General features: G+C 38.0%; 4 protein-coding genes, 1 long non-coding RNA gene and 2 other non-coding genes across 7 annotated transcripts; 2 read left to right on the top strand and 5 right to left on the bottom strand.

Annotated features, from left to right (window-relative positions):
- Positions 1–2,404: 2,404 nt before the first annotated feature.
- On the bottom strand, positions 2,405–2,484 carry TRNAL-UAG (transfer RNA leucine (anticodon UAG)). The gene has a single exon. It is a non-coding gene; the product is annotated as a tRNA-Leu (tRNA).
- Positions 2,485–2,964: 480 nt separating this feature from the next.
- LOC126600236 (protein ORANGE-LIKE, chloroplastic-like) lies at positions 2,965–6,507 on the bottom strand. Its single transcript, XM_050266802.1, has 8 exons — positions 6,164–6,507; positions 5,739–5,856; positions 5,430–5,549; positions 4,976–5,062; positions 4,606–4,682; positions 4,174–4,301; positions 3,657–3,793; positions 2,965–3,282 (listed from the first exon to the last, which is right to left on the bottom strand). The coding sequence occupies exons 1-8, from the start codon at positions 6,337–6,339 to the stop codon at positions 3,205–3,207; spliced, it is 921 nt and encodes a 306-aa protein (XP_050122759.1). The 5' UTR covers positions 6,340–6,507; the 3' UTR covers positions 2,965–3,204.
- A 421-nt stretch (positions 6,508–6,928) lies between these two features.
- LOC126598951 (heme oxygenase 1, chloroplastic-like) lies at positions 6,929–7,710 on the top strand. The gene has a single exon (XM_050265343.1). The coding sequence runs from the start codon at positions 6,981–6,983 to the stop codon at positions 7,416–7,418; it is 438 nt and encodes a 145-aa protein (XP_050121300.1). The 5' UTR covers positions 6,929–6,980; the 3' UTR covers positions 7,419–7,710.
- A 3,620-nt stretch (positions 7,711–11,330) lies between these two features.
- LOC126598952 (heme oxygenase 1, chloroplastic-like) lies at positions 11,331–11,818 on the bottom strand. Its single transcript, XM_050265344.1, has one exon. The coding sequence runs from the start codon at positions 11,816–11,818 to the stop codon at positions 11,381–11,383; it is 438 nt and encodes a 145-aa protein (XP_050121301.1). The 3' UTR covers positions 11,331–11,380.
- A 1,525-nt stretch (positions 11,819–13,343) lies between these two features.
- LOC126598955 (uncharacterized) lies at positions 13,344–14,479 on the top strand. Its single transcript, XR_007615022.1, has 2 exons — positions 13,344–13,591; positions 14,377–14,479. It is a non-coding gene; the product is annotated as an uncharacterized LOC126598955 (long non-coding RNA).
- A 1,689-nt stretch (positions 14,480–16,168) lies between these two features.
- On the bottom strand, positions 16,169–17,673 carry LOC126598949 (uncharacterized). The gene is made up of 3 exons (XM_050265340.1): positions 17,249–17,673; positions 16,909–16,962; positions 16,169–16,604 (listed from the first exon to the last, which is right to left on the bottom strand). The coding sequence occupies exons 1-3, from the start codon at positions 17,588–17,590 to the stop codon at positions 16,371–16,373; spliced, it is 630 nt and encodes a 209-aa protein (XP_050121297.1). The 5' UTR covers positions 17,591–17,673; the 3' UTR covers positions 16,169–16,370.
- Positions 17,133–17,206, bottom strand: TRNAN-GUU (transfer RNA asparagine (anticodon GUU)). The gene has a single exon. It is a non-coding gene; the product is annotated as a tRNA-Asn (tRNA).
- Positions 17,674–19,391: the final 1,718 nt, after the last annotated feature.

The following is a 19,391-nucleotide window of genomic DNA, read 5'->3' on the forward strand; positions in this document are numbered from 1 at the left end:
ATGCCAGGGAAGCCTCGCATCTCATCCTTCCTCAGAAGCCTTCGCATGTCCCTTGGCGTGGGTGTCCGGAGGTACTCATTGGTGTAGAGGGCTTCAATTGCATAGCAAAACCGCATCAGGGACTCCAAAACAGTTGTTTTTCCCATCCTCGCGATCTCATCCACTTGATCTGCAGATGCTCCATATGCAAGCATTCGCAAGGATGCCGTAATTTTTTGCTCAGGAATAAGACCTAGAACATGAAAAGCATCCTTTTTTTTTGCACAAAGTATGAATCATGGTTGCAAATATCACTCATGATTTTGTTGAACAAATTTCGTTGCATTCTAAAACGCCGTCTAAAAATATGATCAGGGAATATGCTATTGGGAATAAAATAATCTTCCAATAGATTTTTACCTCGTTTTTCCCTTTTTCTATCGAGGTTTGCAACACGTCTTGGTTTGGCTATCTAACCCACGGCTTCCATGACACGGCGGGAATGTGAGGCCTTCTGCCTTCTATGGTGATCATCCTCATCCTTCTCCATGAAGAAAGCCTCATCTCCACCTCCACTTCCACCTTCCTCGAGATTGGCCAATTCTGCCTGTTGTGCCAACAACCTTTGTTGTTGCTCCTGCAACTGTTTATACACCATTCTTGAAGAAGACATTGTAATAAAAACTCAAGATTTGAAAACGATGAACAAGGATTCTGAGCTAAAAAGAAGGATTGAGCTTGGTGTGAGGATGGATGTAGGGATGTAGGGTTTATATGGACAAAAAAAGAAAGGATGAGGTTCTGGACAATGCCACGTGGCACTACGTGATTGGTTGAAAATCTTATCGAAATCTTGGCTAAATTATTGTAAACCGGAAGTGACACGTGGCGTGTCGGGATTGGTCGAAAATATTATCGGAAATCTATCCACAAAATAGTACGTTCAGATAATGAAACGTGGCATGACGTGATTGGTTGAAAATCTTATCGAAATCTTGGCTAAATTATTGTAAAACGGAAGTGACACGTGGCGTGTCGGGATTGGTTGAAAATCTTAGCGGAAATCTATTCACAAAATAGTACGTTCAAATAATGACATGTGGCGTGACGAGATTGATTAAAAATCCTATCCGAAATTAAAACTATTTTATTTTTTTATTCTTTTAGACAAAATTTAAAAATATTTTAAATGGGCTGGGTGCCAGCGCATTTTGTAGGGATGGAGATCGTTTGTGCCAGCGTATTTTTTCACTAGGTGCCAGCGCATTTTTTTAGGGGTGGAGATGCCTTGGCCTATTACTGTTCATTGGAGTCTGTTACTGTTCATTTGAGTGGATAAATGCGCTGGGTGCTGGCGCAAAGTCCTTAGGGGTGGAATTGCTCTAAAATTTCATCTTTGTACACCTTCCTCTCTTTGGGAGAACCCAAGCTGTAAGGAATTTTGCCTCATTTGACGAGCTAGAATAACGGTGCTAACACAAAAAAAGGTTATGTCCTCTGGTGAGCAGTTTAAATGAATCAGGTATTGTCTTCTGGTGAGCGGTTTAAACAAATCATTTCTCTTTATAAGAGTATTTTCGGTAGAGTATATAAACTCTTGTTGCCCAGAAAGCTTTCCTTTACAAGTATCACAATGCACGAGGGGCCACAATGCCACGTGGATGCATAGTAATCGTCCACATGGTTGCCTTGTCACGGTTTAACGGAGTTTTTAAAGATCAATAAAAGGAAGTATGAATCCGAGAGAAAAACGTAACCTTAGGATTGTCCATGTGAACCCATTGCCCAATGGGCGGACTTGGGAAGAACGTGAAGTGAAACATTTCCCTCCGATCCATCGGCTTCTCGATTGGCAAGGCTTCCAAGCAGTTGAACCACCACATCCGGGTCCCAACGATCACTGTTCTCAGCACGCACAACAGCTATCTCCGTATCTTTTGTGGGGTGCTCCAACAGAGGCCAATAGGATATTTACTGGTAGAACTTGAACATCTGGACAGCACCATCAAGATTGAGCACCCATGTCCCGTGATCTCCTTGTTTCGTAATGGGAGTAAAGCTAGACAGAATCCAAGGCTCTTGCTAGGGTGAGGCAATCTTACACAAGAAGGAAAAAAAAACAATTATCATAAGGAGAAAGAGGTTTTACCTTCGCGATGGAACTGATGAAGGTAGAATCTGAGCTCTTCGTAGGCTAGGGTTTGCAGCGGCCGTCGTGAGATTGTGAAACGGGTAAGGAGGTGGTGAAGACCCGGTTTGTTTCCGAGGATCCGAGCCATGGGGACGGCGAAAACTGTCAACTACTCCGCCTGTGTTGGAGGAAAGGGACTAAATTATGAGCTCTCCGACGTCGTTACTACTTTTCCGCGGGAATATCGACGGAAAGTGTTGAAAGAAAAAAAAAGATTAAAAATAATGATAAATTTGACAGCTGTGGGATTTGAACCCACGCCCTTTCGGACCAGAGCCTAAATCTGGCGCCTTAGACCACTCGGCCAAACTGTCCTGTTGGTGTTAGTCATACAGAGGTTCTTACATCATCTCTATCATACAGAGGTTCTTACATCATCTCTATAGCCTCTGTATAACTATTAGCTTCCGGCGGAAACGGCAGTCCTCCACATGAAGCGGGGAGTAGGCCCCAATTGCAGGACCTACATGCATCCCCGACTCTTTGTGAGAGAGCTGCCGCACGAGGCATGCTTCTCGATGAATTCCCCAATCATAGCTCTCGGACGTGAATAGCTATTAGCTGATACTAGAGATGACAAATCAACACATTAGATTATCAATAGCTAACCGTTAGGGACCGTTTAATTGGATATCATCATAACATAGATGTGAGATTGGTAGTGATGATAGTGTATAGTAAAATCAAACTAAACAAGTCTTAATGATTACACAATAGGTTAATTTGCCTTCCCGACCTAATACTAACAGGTTTTGCATCTAAATTGCTCATAAGAATATTTCTCTACTTTGACGTCAACAAAAAGCAACAAATTCAACTAAATTAGCATTTCTTCACAACCAAGTTCCCAATCCTCCACGGTAAGTTGCAACACATTTCATCAAACGGAGAACTTAAATTTGTGATGATTCCTAGTTTACGTGAAGTAATCTTGCAGTCAAGCCAACATTTTGGCACAAGTTACACACCGCTAAGTTATTCCCAAGCTGCATCGACGAGGAGATAACACCGCTAAGTTTTTCATCTGGTTTGCTTTAGTCAAATGGATCAATCCGCGGGTCATGCTCGCTTGCCATCATCATCCCAGTGCACAGGCACGTCGGGCACATGACCTAAGTGAACATGGAAGGTGATTAGTCCTAGTAGAGAGAGAGAGAGAGATTGGAATTACAGTGCATGAAGAACACAAACTGCAAATCTCTTATCAAAAGAAACACATGGAATTAAAGCCTTGCACTAAATTCCTTTCGGAAGTATGACAAATCATCGTAAATCTCATTATAGTTCTTTCTTCCCTTGAAGCCTAGCATGAGTAAACCATCGGCAAACATGCTACGATGTACGTGTGGAAAGATTTGAAGCAAGTGTACCACGAAACAAATGATCAACAACACCAAGAGATAAGTGTGATAAATTGCAGTGCCAACAAACTTCAACATGCCAAATCATTTCTCATGAATAAACCACTTAGCGACAAATTTTGTACCTTTCCAGCACCAGAGCAATTTGGGCACCTCTCAGTTGTGGGCACTCGCAAAGGGCGGTCCGTTGCACTAGATGCTGATATAGGATTGATGTTCAAGCACACACCACTTGCAGAACATCTAGCACAGGCCAAGTACCCTGTCCATGTAATACCAAACAAAATTACCAGATTAAAACAAAAGTACGAGAACAATAAAACATTAGAAATAACATTTATGAGGAGAAATTAAAGAAAGGTAAAAAAAAACATAAGAAAAGTAATAAAGTTGAAAAGAATTCTAGTGATGAGAAAGGCGAGGAAGAACTTCCATAACATCAAAGAAACTAATAGCGCTGTAAGAGCCAGAACCTAAGCCATTTTTTACTTATTATTTTCGTAAACTTACCAGTGTAAGCAAACTTCATAGAAAACTAAATGCAAGAAAATTAAAAAACAACCCCATCCAACAAATGATCCACTTTTCCCCTAAGAACTTTATCAGTTGGCACACTTGCATTTGTGACAGTTTAAAACATACCAGTTCCACAGCAATATTTGCACCTTTTCTTCTCTTGTTGCTCAACATTGTTAGCTTCAATCAACATCAATGCTGAAATGACACCCACTGCCCCACCGGAGAAGGATGCCACAATAGGATCAACCTGACTGAATTCAGAAAACAAAAGGGATTTCAGAACAGTAAGTAAGAAAATCCGTACTGGTTGCTTGAATTTCTAATAGTAATCAAGAAAAAAAAAAAAAAAAAGAGGTCGCACTTGGTGCGATGGCAAGTGCCTTCGCCCATGAGCGATAGGTCTCGGGTTCAAGATTTGGGAGCAGCCTCTCCATAAATGGGGGTAAGGCTAGCCGACATTCACCTCTCCCAGACCCTGCGTAAAGCGGGAGCCTTGTGCACTGGGTACGACCTTTAATCAAGAAAAAAAAAACAAAAAGCATGTCCAGTTTATACCTTAATTGTAAAGGCAGATGCATGCTGCGAATGAAATCTTCATAAGAGCTACCTCCTATACCTAATTTTAGTTCCAGCTGTCACAGAGAACAGGTTGAGACATTTAACACATAACAGTAGAGAATTTTTAAGTCTAACCAATAGGCACAAAACATGTACGTCAAAACTACAGTTCCTCATATTCCGTTATGACTTCAACCGAAGACCTCCTCTTAATACAGAGGAACATGTACCATCTTGCTACAAGGGTCAGTAAACATAAAAGCAGTAAAGGGTAAAGAAATTGAGAATCCACCTTTACAAAATTATACATGTATGTAGACATCAGGAAATATTCACTATAAACAATCATCTATGCTTACAGACTTACCGATGGTGCAATGAGACCTCCAAATACAATGACAGTAGATATCACTGATAAACTTGTAAGGTAGAGCTGCTTCAACGTCTTTGGTGTCTACATCATAACACAAATCACGAAATGTCAGCTGAAAATAAAAGGTAAAGCGCTTGCACAACCACAGAATTCACAAGAAAAATATCACACGACATGAAATTTTTGACATAAGAGCACTTGCTTTAGTCGGACATTTAATTGGAAAGGTATTAGGCGGTGACTGTTGGTAGAAGAAACGGACTTAGCAAGAGCTAAACAAAGAAACGTAACTATCTCGTCAATCATGGATCACAATTCGTTGTCAATTATCGTTTTCAACCTGCATGCCCCCTCTTGAAATATAAGGTTAGATTTGTATCCAAATTTCCCAACTTGTTTGAGGATGTCGATAAGGGGCAAACTTAAGGCGGTTAACGATTAAACTCACAATATGAGGGAGAAAAGGGATAGTGGATGGAATGTCAGGCATCTCATTGGACTCTTCCTCACAAGCCGCATCCATATCCTTCGCCATCCTTATCCGGTGCTGCACCCGCAATCTCCTTAGCTACAAACCAAACATATATCAAACAAAGAAGTTCACAATCCCCTTATGTTGTCCTGCACCATACATCAAATCTTGTTGCACCGGCTTCTTATGTTGTCCTGCACCATAAGAAGCCGGCGCAATCTCCTTAGCTACTGAAACTTAAAAGAACAAACAGATATCAAAGCCCTTTGAGTTATCTGTTTTCACCTCTTCCATGAGAAGAAAAATCTTGTTGCGCCGGCTTCTTATGTTGTCCTGAATTTCCTGCAGTTGCATCTGCACAAAGTCCTGCAGCGTCTCCGGCCCTTCTATGATACAAAAAGTGCTGAGAAAACAAAACATAACACAGAAAATTCAACATTTTTCTCGTCAACTAAACCGAAGGACCAACTTTCAGCTTGGGATTGCTAAAAGCGCTTTCTGACAGACAAAAGGGCCAAATGCTTTTGGCTAATAGAAGTGCTTTTCAGAGAAGAAATGCACCTGATGCTTCTTCATAAAGCACTTGAATTTTTAGTTAAAAAATTAAAGGCACTTGGATTTTTAATAAAATTATAAACGTGCCTATAGTAAAAGCGCTTATGAGTAAAAGTGCTTTTTAGATAAGCAATTTCCGATGGGCTCTTGATTACCTTGGCGTGTTATCGGCGGGGGAGGATTCCTTGGAAGCAGAACAGGAAATTTGGGGACGCGGGGAGATGAATTTGGACAGAGAGAGACGTCTAGGGATTCCATGGGCTGAGGTGGAGGAGGGAATTAGGGCTTTGGAGGAAGGGGGAGGATGAGAGCTGAGAGAGAAAGAAGCCATTTTTGTAAAGCTTCTATGCTCTGCTCATCTCATCAGCCAAATAGCAGAGAGAGAGAGAGAGAGAGAGAGAGAGAGAGAGGAAGGAGGGTTTTGGTGAGTGAGAGCAGAGGAGAGGAGAGGAGAGGAGGGGAGAGAGGAATCTCTGGGAGGGTTTGAGTGAGCATCTGGGTGGAAGACGTAGACAGAAGAAGGGATGAGGCTGATGGGTTATTTGCCACGTGCTTCTCTTTCTCTTGACCGTTAACTGTTATTTGCGTCCGTCGCAGTTACCGCGCCGCTTATAAGGTTAACGAAAGAAAGAACAACAGAAAAATCCAAGTTAGCAAACTTTCATAGAAATATCAGTAATGCTATTCTTACCACGTTAATATACCATATTAGTATACCACATTATGTGGCATCTGATGTGGCTGTCCATATTATCTAAATTAATTATAATTTAATTTAAATTTAAAATCATTTAATAAACCAATAATTAAAAAAAAAAAGGCTGAAATTAAATGGGATTGTGGTATAGGAGGAGTCTTCTCCTTCCTTCCCCGTCCACTCCTGCTTTTTCAATCTAAAATTTCCGTTCACGCATCGTTTTCGAACACTCAAACGACTCACTTGCTCTTCCTACAAGCTTTGGACTTTCTGCAATGGCTTCTTTAACACCGGTTTCGCAATCCCAATTGCTTTTCAACAAAACCCGGTTCAAGTTACCACCAAATTTGAGCTCCGGTTTATTGCTGAACAAGTTCTCTGTTTCGTTCCGGAGGATGAGTTTCAAAGTGCCCATGAAGGTGGCGGCGGCGGCGTCCGAGGTGGTTTCCGCTACCACGGCGGAGAAGGCGAAGAAGAGGTACCCGGGGGAGGCGAAGGGGTTCGTGGAGGAGATGAGGTTTGTGGCGATGAAGTTGCACATCAGGGATCAGGCGAAGGAGGGGGAGAAGGAGGTGAAGGAGCCGCAGGAGGGGCTGGTGGCTAAGTGGGAGCCAACAGTCGATGGGTATTTGAAGTTTTTGGTGGATAGATTGTTGGTTTATGATACCCTTGAAGAGATTGTTGAAAAAGCTTCATTTCCTTCTTGTGAGTAATTTTTTGATTGTTTTTAGATTGAAAGTTCTAATTATTTTGGGGGTGTTTGAATTCGAATTTGTATCTGTATGAATGTTTTCTGGGTGTTGTTTCTCTGTTTGAGATTTTGGCTTTGATATGGTTGTTTAAGTTTGGATTTCGATAATGTGTGTTGGCTGTTGGATGATGTTGTTATATTTTGGCTTTGTGGATTGCTTTTTTCATCGTGTTTGTGTATTTGATTTCGCATTTTATAGCGCCAAGGCATTGTTAATCATTTTGTTTTCATTACGTGTTATTGATCAATATATTTGTTTTAGATAACTAATAAGTTGATAAATCATAACATGTTTCACTTGCGACTTTTGTAGAAATCCATAGAAAGGAATCGAGTTCTTTGATTGTGTTGTGATATTGCACCAACAAAGAAATCGAGTTCTATATATGGATCTGTATTCTGCATCAGTTCACCATATTAGATAAAATTTTCTTTGACAATCTGCCCGGTATAATGTTTCCCCGTCGTGCAACTTTTTATAGCTTTGTTTGTGTGCTATTATAGTTGGATTGCTAGTAATTTCTATGTTCACTTTGTGAATGTATTCATTTGAGATACCGGTTTCCTTCCATTACTCGGGAGTAGTAGCTGTTGCTTAAACAATTGGTTCTGCCACTCTAATTTTGCGGTCTGTACTTTATCTGAGCAACACGGTTTATTCTTGTTCGGTTTTGTTTATCATGAAATAGTTTGAGCCTTTAGATATGAACAACGAAATGAGGAAACTAAGGATCCATATAATGGGCACTTCCGCTTAGATTCCAAATGTTCATGCATGTATCTGAGTTTTGCAAAATTACATGTACTTGTGTATTGTTAGCATAAGTTGCTTGACGCCCATTTGTATTCTCCAACCTCTTAATTTTTAGCTTTACCCTTCCCATCCTGCACTTTCAAGTGCGAATCTTACGCTTGAACTCCCCTTCTTTGACAGACCAAAATATCAAAAAGCCTACCCAAACACAAAAACCAATCATTTAATAAACCAATAATTAAAAAAAAATATGAAATTAAAATATCGAGGAGTCTTCTCTTTCCTTCCCCTTGCTTCTTCTCCCGTTTCTTCTTCCATGCCATTTTTTTGTTTCAGCCCAGATTTTTTTCAGCAGCCTCGCCATTGATGGAAGCAGACGAAGTAATGAAGCTATACGATTCTTTCTGGTTCGAGATCCGGATCTTCAAGAAACAACCGGTTTCATCGAACCCATCAAATTTCGAAGAACACCTAGAACATGAAATCGAGCAACCAGTTCGCCATTGTCCTTCTCATGTTTTCACTGACTGGAAACCTTCGTTGTGCAGTGGCAAACGCAGGTATGTATCTACAACTGTACATTCATTCTAATATAGTAACAAACTAAAGAATTTATAGCCTGTTTAGAGGATAGTATGTCAAGACGAGCACAAGGTTTTTGTGTTTGCGTTTGAAAACTATTCAGGTTTATCAAGATTAAGCTTTTTAGTCACTTGCATCAGTTGATTCGGGAGGATATGTTTAATGTGTGAGGCACCTTAATTCATCAGTAAGGAATGTAGAATTCTTAGATCAAGTGACCTACCTTAATGTTTTATACGTTTTCCGTTAATTCTGAACAAGTCTGATTGTTCTATTCCAATATTATATGCTACTGAAATGTTACCATTGATAATTGGAAGTTGCACAAACGATGTACTACCTTAGACTGTAGCAATTTATAATTTGATTACTTATTAATTTGGGAATGTATGTGAATAGTAGGGAGTATGACATCATTGGAGTTTTAGCAAGAAAGCATTGACAATTACATACAAATGAGGAGTGTATAATTTTCTGAGTATCCTTTCTTTGTAGTTTTCAAGTGACCTTGTGCTACCTTTAGTTCTGATGCTACTGCACCTCTTGATGCTAATGCAATCCAATTTTCCATTGTCTGGAAAATTTACAAAAGCAGCAAATTATGTCGTTAGAATGCACTAGTCAGGTAAAGCACTGCTTCTTTTCTGTTTCGAGAAACTTTTTTAAGGTGTTATTTACTTACTGATATTGGCAAACATAATATCACCACGGAGTTGACGCCGTTGGTTGATGCGAAAATAAAGCAGGTCATCGGAGTTGACGACTTTGATTTGGAGGTTATGTTGCCAGAAGGGTTCTTGGAGAGAATCATTCCTGGGCTGCAAAGATTGGGAAAGAAGGATGATAGCAGAGATGGGAGTTTTGATGAGTCTGCAATTACAAGGCCATACCTTTCTAAAGCTTGGGAGGTCATGGAGAAGAGGAAGATAGAGAAGCTATTGATGATTTGGAGGTTTCCTACAATGGAGAATGAAATTGACATGAAAGACAATCTCAAATGGTGGGCTCATACTGTTGCTTCTGCAGTTAGATGAACATTCTGGTTCTAAGATTTTTTGTACTTTTTTTTCTGGTTTGGATTTTGCTTCAATTTTTCAGACACTTTGTATACAGTAGATTTACCAGGTCAATCAATATTGTTCTACAACTTGTAAATGTGAATAAATAGTAGAAACATTTTCATGATCAGATTATGAATATTTGTGCTTAACTTCCTCTGCATTCTTCTTGAGCTATAAGCGTTGCTGTAGGATTGCAAGATTGAAACTTGGAAGAAATTGGTTTCTGGTTTATAGCTTTAGAAAGCAGTGTTTTGATATAGGCATTTCGTTTTTCAATTTCGTTGATTAAACATCTGCTCCTTTTAAGAATTTGATTAAACTCTGCTTTCAGTACAACAAGAATTTGAAGAGCAACACCTCTGCATACTGGCTACTGTTACAAAATATTTGAAATGCATTGAAATCTATGTTTAGAAGAAATAGGATCCAAATCCACAAAAACTCAAACTGCATAAAGAAATTGCTTTCATTTTTGCTTCCATTGCTTAGTTGAGCTCTTGGCCATCGTTTCCCGTTGAAGTAGAGCTATGCATATTGTACATACTAAAACCTCCATTCCAGTATGGATATTGTTGACCCTAAATAAAGAGAAAAAAAAACCATAAGAACTACAGATCGAGCGTTATACTATGTGATGTAAATAAATATTTGATTAATAACAACAAAAGAATTATATGCAACCTCTCAATGTTTACCTGGACATAATTTCCATGCATAGTAGGATAACTTATATTTCCAATCTCAGACTCTTTGTACAACGTGTTTGGATGACCACCTTGACTGAGTTCCAATAACAAAGCCATGTTTTCCTACAATAGGTAATATTTATTCAATAGCTAACACAAAAGCAATTCAAAATCACTATCAATAGGACAAAATGCACAACTTACATTAGTATGGAGAACAATAGGATATTGGTTGGCAGATATGCAAATTTGAACTCCTTGTGTAAGATGAGAATGCTAAATCCCAAAGAATAAAAGTAATTACAATTACAAAGAGTAAGTATAATAATTATAATGACAATGATTATTAACTAAGGAAAAAGATAACAAGATCAATATATTTATCGCATACCTCCACAACGACATTACTCTCTTGTGTTGCAACTATGTTATCACTTTTACAAGGAGGTGGACCATCAATATGGCATATTGCATCACTTTCTATGGATTTCTACAAAAGTCGCAAGTGAAACATGTTATGATTTATCAACTTATTAGTTATCTAAAACAAATATATTGATCAATAACACGTAATGAAAACAAAATGATTAACAATGCCTTGGTGCTATAAAATGCGAAATCAAATACACAAACACGATGAAAAAAGCAATCCACAAAGCCAAAGTATAACAACATCATCCAACAGCCAACACACATTATCGAAATCCAAACTTAAACAACCATATCAAAGCCAAAATCTCAAACAGAGAAACAACACCCAGAAAACATTCATACAGATACAAATTCGAATTCAAACACCCCCAAAATAATTAGAACTTTCAATCTAAAAACAATCAAAAAATTACTCACAAGAAGGAAATGAAGCTTTTTCAACAATCTCTTCAAGGGTATCATAAACCAACAATCTATCCACCAAAAACTTCAAATACCCATCGACTGTTGGCTCCCACTTAGCCACCAGCCCCTCCTGCGGCTCCTTCACCTCCTTCTCCCTCTCCTTCGCCTGATCCCTGATGTGCAACTTCATCGCCACAAACCTCATCTCCTCCACGAACCCCTTCGCCTCCCCCGGGTACCTCTTCTTCGCCTTCTCCGCCGTGGTAGCGGAAACCACCTCGGACGCCGCCGCCGCCACCTTCATGGGCACTCTGAAACTCATCCTCCGGAACGAAATAGAGAACTTGTTCAGCAATAAACCGGAGCTTAAATTTGGTGGTAACTTGAACCGGGTTTTGTTGAAAAGCAATTGAGATTGCGAAACCGATGTTAAAGAAGCCATTGTAGAAAGTCCAAAGCTTGTAGGAAGAGCAAGTGAGTCGTTTGAGTGTTCGAAAACGATGCGTGAATGGAAATTTTAGATTGAAAAAGCAGGAGTGGACGAGGAAGGAAGGAGAAGACTCCTCCTATACCACAATCCCCATTTAATTTCAGCCATTTTTTTTAATTATTGGTTTATTAAATGATTTTAAATTTAAATTAAATTATAATTAATTTAGATAATATGGACAACCACATCAGATGCCACATAATGTGGTATACTAATGTGGTATATTAATGTGGTAAGAATAACATTACTGTAGAAATATACAAAATGTAACAAAACAATTAATTGAATTTTTTTTTAAATTTAAAAAAAAAAGAAAAATTAATATCCGATCCTTAATTACTAATATTCATTAACTGAAACCTTATTAGTTTTCAGATTTTAATCTAAATCCCTAACTTTAATAAAATAATGAATTTTCATGTCAGTTACATAATTTTTTTAAATAAAAATTAACAATTGATTTAGAATTTTAATACTCACACATTTATTAAACACCTAACTAATTTTCAATTCAAAAAAATTTCAAAATAAACAAATAAAATAGAATAAGTTTGTACCCATTAGCTTTTTAAAAAAATGTTTTCAATTTTTTAATCTTATATGTTCCCATTCATGTAATTTTTTCAAATTTTTTATTTTAAAATGTAATCATTCTCAAATATACTAATTTGTTATATGTAAAATGTACCATTTTTTATATAAAATCTATTCAATTTTTTTCTAATCCATTTTTAAACTTATACGGGTATATTCTTTTTTTTTATTTGAGAATGTATCCATGTCAAGTTTAATCGAAGAAATTTACTAATGTTATTAAGCTCAATATCTTTTTTTTTTTTTTTGTGATTTTGAAGAATGTACCCATATTTTGGTACAATAATTTTTTGGTTAATTTTGATGAATGTACCCATGTTACTACATTTTCATCCCTTCCCACTCCTTCCATATTTTGGTACAATAATTTTTTAGTTAATTTTTAATCCCACAAATTATGGTTTTTTATTTAAAATCTCATTAATATAAACAACTATAAATTTCAAATTTTAATTTAAAAAAATATAGTAACATACATAGAAATAAATTATCACATTAATTTTAGGGATTTCGACCAAAAATTAAAAATCAACAAGGTTTCAGTAAAAAAATATTCATAGCTAGGAACCACATCCAAAATCTCCCTAAAAAGAATAACCGACACTTGATGTACCGGACCGTTTTCGACACAACGAAAAATTTCTCCATGTTCCCATAAAAAAAAACTGGTCAGAACATTTTACGACGAGTAGGAGGGATTGAATAGGAAAATGGGTTTTTAATTTTATTTTTACTAGTTTTTTTATTTGAATTGAAAATTTTAAAATCAAAATCGGTTTGGAACATTTCATATAAACTCATCACGTATCTTGGGCCGTAAGAGAGGAGATCTAGTGTCCAGATTCAGACCTCAAGAAACTTCATATTTCGCTCCCATATTTGAGTTAAGGGCTTGACTTCAATGTTATATGTGTTTTAGTCGTTAGGTATTCCATTTTCAATCTCATTCACTCTCGTATCATTCAATAGTATGTAGCATTTGAAGAATTTCTCTATGTTACACATTGATTAGTGTTGGAATGCATGCAAGTCATATCTTTTGTTAAAATGCATGCATGAAATAAACATGTTGGATGACTAGTGAAGTTAGGCTAGTCAACCTTCTTTGTGTAAATTAGGCAAGTTAGGCAAGTTAGGAAATTAGGCAAGTTAGGCAAGTTAGGCTTATGTTCTCTTTCTTTTCCTATATAATGTTTCATCTTGTAATTGTTTTGATATGAAATACACATCAAAAATTCAACATGGTATCAGAGCAGGAACTCGAAATTCCTGGCTCTGTTGATCGTTTCCGCTAAGTTTCTTTTACTCTAAGCCAAGATGGCTGGAGAATATTATGAAGCTGAGTGCTCGATGGATGCTCTGTTGATCGTTTCCGCTAAGTTTCTTTTACTCTAAGCCAAGATGGCTGGAGAACATTTACTCTAAGCCAAGATGGCTGGAGAACATTATGAAGCTGAGAGCTCGATGGATGCTTTAGCTCTACCTAACGTTGTTCAAGTTTGTGGCACGAAGCCATTATTCTTTGTTTGCGGCACGAAGCCAGCCATTATTCTTTGTTTGCAGCACAAAGCCATTTCAAGTTTGTTTGTTTGCGGCACGAAGCCATTACTGTTTGTTTGCGGCACGAAGCCATTTCAAGTGGGAATTTGGTAACATGGCGCAGCAAGAAGCAAAGCGTTATTTTTACTAAACCTCTTCCTACGGTTCAGTTCATGCGCATTCTGTCCAAGCTTGGCTCAAGGAATCCCCTCGATCCAGCTTGAGGGGGAGTGTTGGAATGCATGCAAGTCATATCTTTTGTTAAAATGCATGCATGAAATAAACATGTTGGATGACTAGTGAAGTTAGGCTAGTCAACCTTCTTTGTGTAAATTAGGCAAGTTAGGCAAGTTAGGAAATTAGGCAAGTTAAGCAAGTTAGGCAAGTTAGGCAAGTTAGGCTTATGTTCTCTTTCTTTTCCTATATAATGTTTCATCTTGTAATTGTTTTGATATGAAATACACATCAAAAATTCAACAATTAGATTTACAACTCCTAAAAGAACACTAGTTGCATAGGAAACAACATAAACATTACCACAACAACCACATAAGGAGAAACCATGTTCCAAACTCCCCAAATCCTTCATACAGACCATCAGCTTCCCAATCCAATGCCTCTTTTCTGAACCTCTTTCCCTTCCCACTCCTTCCATTTTCAGCAAATCGTATGGGAGATCAAATGTGAGGAAAAACTGTCTTGTGAGAATCTCTCCAATCAACAAATCCGAATGCCCGAAACACTCCACAACTACCCTTTCGTGCTGGAATCCTGGTTGGTGCAACTTCATGTGCTTATGAGCAAGGAAAGATGTGTGAGGAGCCACGAGGAGAGACCGCCCTCCAGATATATAAAGCGTTGGTAGTGCCATTTTTTTCTGGTTGGATCAAATATGACTTAAGTCATTTCCCTCCGTTGGCTGCCAGTCACTCTCGGTGGAGTATCCAGTAGAAGAACTGGATTTAGTTTCTCGTTTCCTTTAGGTTGTGGCAAAATATGGTGACACTTCCATTGTCTACAACTAATAACGAATCCACCTTCTTCACGTTATATGGGGAGGACAAGAAATTACGAACTCTATAGCAGCAAGAAATGGACCGGAAACAGAAATTAAAAACATTTGCTACCTGTTTTTAATTTATGGACCAAGACCTATGATCTCTGACCGTTAACCATAGTTTATCAGTGAAGGAATCCAGACCTTGGTTAGCAATTTTGTGAACAGATGCAAGACCTTCTCTCATCTTGTACTTTAGAGCATCCTGCACAAATGTTCTTGCTTATGTGCTCAGCTGCTGTCACGATAGTAAGAGAAGAATTTTATTCCAACAGAACATTGGATAAAAGAAGCATTACATACATAGAGGATGGGATGTACTGTGATATGTGACACCAGATCAAAAACCTGCCCATTGGAGTTGCAACCGCGCAAAGGATCTGATGATGCCTTGTACCGTGTGAAGGACCAAAAACCTGCGATTGGCATGATTCAAAACAAACAACGAAACACAGAATCGCGGCAGATATTGCCTGAGAGAAAAAGAGGAAGAGAGAATAACCTGGAACAAAGCATCTTTTGGTCCAAAGCTAATGCCTAAGTTCTGGTAACCTGGTTCTCCATCCTCATGGCAGAAAATATCTTCGAGCTGTCAGTTGGAAAGTCCTTAGATTCCTATCTCCGGCCTTTCTCAACTGGACACATCCTTACCATAGACAACCAACAAGCAGAACCACCATAGCCAGACCACAAAACAACGGGATCATAACGGTCTTCTTGTTCATCAACAAACTTCCCTCCGTTCTTGCTCCTCCATTTTCTCTCAAGTCCCGGATCAAGAATTCGGGACAATTACTTACTTAAGGTCAAAACAAAGTGTGAGAATTTCAGCTTCAGATTCACGATAACTTATAGCTGAGGTTACTGCCAACAGGGAAAGTACTGGATACCAAATTTGTTTCCTAGGGTTTAGGGTTTAGACAAAGTTGAGAGAAGAATTACCTAGTAATAAGCTCCTAGACAATGTACCTCGTTCGAACACAGAAGATTCAAGAAAACAGCAAATATTATGTAGTCTAGCAGCACAAAGGACACAAATCGAAAGAATATAAACTCGGAGGTTAAAAATCGTTTAGGTCTTCTGTCAGCTAGCTAAAAAAGCACATTCGGTCTATTTCTGGACAAATCCCAGATCACCATAATCTGCATTGAACTTTGTAGAAGCAAAACAAATGCTTGCATCTGATCACTAAGCATAAAAATGAACAAGAAACAAGGACTTTCTTTTCTTGGACTTAAAAAAAAGTAAGAGCATTTGCATTACACAAGAAAGTGCACATAATCTCAACACAAATATATGTATAGAAAACTTGTTTACAGTCTAGCGATCTGGACCGACTTCTGAAGGGCCTGCATAAGATTTCTCATGATCCTTGGCTCACCAGGAGGTGTCTTGTCCTTCAAGCGTCCGTTTCTGACGGCTCGGAAAATTGGGCGGGAGCCGTCACTTGGTGGAAAAACCAAGCAGTCTATGTACACAGGGACCTCAACCTCCGCATTCCCAATTGTAACAAAACCCAATCTAGTCCCACCTGCAATTTTGTCCACCTGTTCCATCGCAATGTACAAGAAAATATTCAGTCCATTGCTAGGTCTCAAAGCCATTGTCATAATATCTTCCAATGTGTCCATGCAACTGGCAGCTTAAATATGAAGGTCAACATCGCTAAGGCAATATAAACTAACGCTTATAAAAGTGCTTCCAACGGAACGCCTGTTTGCGATTTCAAACTTTTGAGTAAAATAAAGGAAAATGGAGGAACATAAACAAACAGAAATGTGCAGAAGCTGAAAATGGATGTTCGGAAAATCAATTCCTAAAATAAAAGGAAAAAAAGAATATATTATGTACCTTCAATGGCATATCAAGAGGCAGGTTAGCTCCTTGGCACAGACTATTAGCCCACTGTTGAACAAAACGCAGCGTTTAAGGCAAGAAAAAATGGAAAAAAAAATAAATTGAAAAAATGGGAAAAAATAAATAACTGTTGAACAAAACGCAGCGTTTAAGGCAAGAAAAAATGGAAAAAAAAATAAATTGAAAAAATGGGAAAAAATAAATAAATTGAAAAAAAACGCTAGAAGGAGGGTTCGAACCTCCGACCTTGTGGTTAACAGCCACACGCTCTAACCAACTGAGCTATTCCAGCTATGTTGTTAGAGTATGCACTTTAATAATTAAATAGAGGTACCTGGAATAGTAAGATTTGGAATCTGGGAAGATCGGTATCCGAGGGCAATTTCATGGTCCCGAGCAAGACGCCGTCTTCGGCGTCGTCGGAAGGAATAAGGCTGTCCTTTTCCTGAGACGAAGCTTTGGCCACCGGTGTTTGATTTTGGTTGCGGTAGTGACGGCCGGAGTGCAAATTAAGCTTAGAAAAGAAGCCGTAGCTAGTGGAGTTGGTGAATACTAGCGGACAGGAAGCAGCCACCGAAGGAGGAGGGGAGAGTGAGACGTGGGAATTGACAAGTGGGAAGTTGAGGCGGCGGAGTGAGCTCATAACTCCTCCCGCCACAGCGACAGAAATGGCCATGGCTGAGTTTTAGAATTGATGGGAAAGAGGGAAGGCGATTCGTTGGAGGATGGAATCGGAATTTAGTGGACGTGCTGCTTTCTTTGTTCACCTTTTACGAGGCGGGAATGGTTGGCGGGAAACGCCCCACCGAGCTTCAATCCTTTCATGCCACATCAGCAAATGTAGGCCACCGTCGCCACAAATTTTGCCATTTTTTAATGTAGAACTAAAAAATCGTTTCATAAGTACATCGCTTTAGTACTACGATCTGCTAGTATTCGTCTTTATTTATAAATAAGAGATTTTAACGTGAATATTGAATTCGATACCAATTTAGATTGCTCATTATGTGGGTTAGCTGAACTCTCCCTCCCCCTCCTCTAGAGTAAAAATATGGGAACTTTAACGAAAAGCTCCCGGTATTGTTTACTTTAACAAAAAACCAAATTTTTACACTAAAAAGTCAATCCTGGTACTATTCACTTTACCCTTTATTTTATCCTTATCGTTAAAACTCAAAGTTTTCAAGTCCTTTTCATTAGTTTTCCTTAAAAATATTGATGTACTAAAAAAAAAAATTTTAACTGAAAAAAAAAAAAAAAAAACCTCTTTTGATAACTACTCCATTTTTTAAAACCAAAAACTAAAATCTAAAAACCAAATTACAAAAACTCAAGAGAATAGTTTTCATTTTTTTATTTTCAGTTTTTAAAAACAAAAAATAGTTATCAAACAACTCTTAACTAATTATTTTCCAGTTTTAATAAAAATTCTTCGTTTTCATTTCTCAACAAAGGAGTATAAGGATAGCCCAAAAGAAGTTCAAAAAAACTAGAAGACAAATCAATGCGATTTCAAAATATTAGGTTGCAATGCGAGAAAATTAAAATTCGTTAGCCATTTTGAAAACTACCGTGTTGAGGTTAGCCCAAAAGAAATAAATAAAAACAAAACCTTCCCACTCATTCAGCTGCCATTCTAATTTCAATGGACAACTCAGAAAATTAAGTCCTATGTGTGAGGTATACACATCCCCTGCAAGCAACGAGTAGGAGAGGATCTGGACTCTGAATTTGTACACATAATAAGTAAAAAACGAAAAATAAAAATTTAATAATCCACAAGTACAACACCGGAATAACAGAACAAACTCTCATTTCATTAAAACGTAATACTCTCATGATTGAAGATTAAACTCTTATTAGCGCAGCGTTAAAAACATGTAGACAACGTGTTGTAAGCATAATTTACTGAACAATTATAAAACAGAGAGGGTGTGCATCAACCATAGATAGAAAGAGATAGATATGTAATTATGAGGTATGTGTTATTCCACCCCATTGTGACTTTATAGTAATAGGAAAGGTAAATTCCTTACCTCAATATGATTACAACTCTAATAAGATAATATCTAGTCTAAAAAATATGGTAGAATCTCATAAAAGTATCTCAGATATGATAGAATTTACATAATCACACTCCGAAACTAATAAGTCTGCAACAATTCTAATTTCAATGGACAATTCAGAAAAATTAAACATTTGAAGGCACATCAAAATGTGTGAATAAATCCTACGTGTGAGGTACGCACATCCCCTGCAAATAACGAATGAGGATCTTAAGGATCCTCTTTGTGAGGATCTTAAGGATCCTCTTTGTGAGGATTTTAAAGAATCCTCAAATCTTGTCCGTTCATCGTATATCGTGCGGTCAATTTTCATCAAGTATTATTTATATTTAATTTTAAATAAAAATATTTAAAATAATTTTTGACCGCACAATGTACGATAAACAGACACGATTTGAGGATTCCCAGGAT

This window comes from Malus sylvestris, chromosome 14, assembly GCF_916048215.2.
Source record: "Malus sylvestris chromosome 14, drMalSylv7.2, whole genome shotgun sequence".
NCBI classification, from domain to species: Eukaryota; Viridiplantae; Streptophyta; class Magnoliopsida; order Rosales; family Rosaceae; genus Malus; species Malus sylvestris.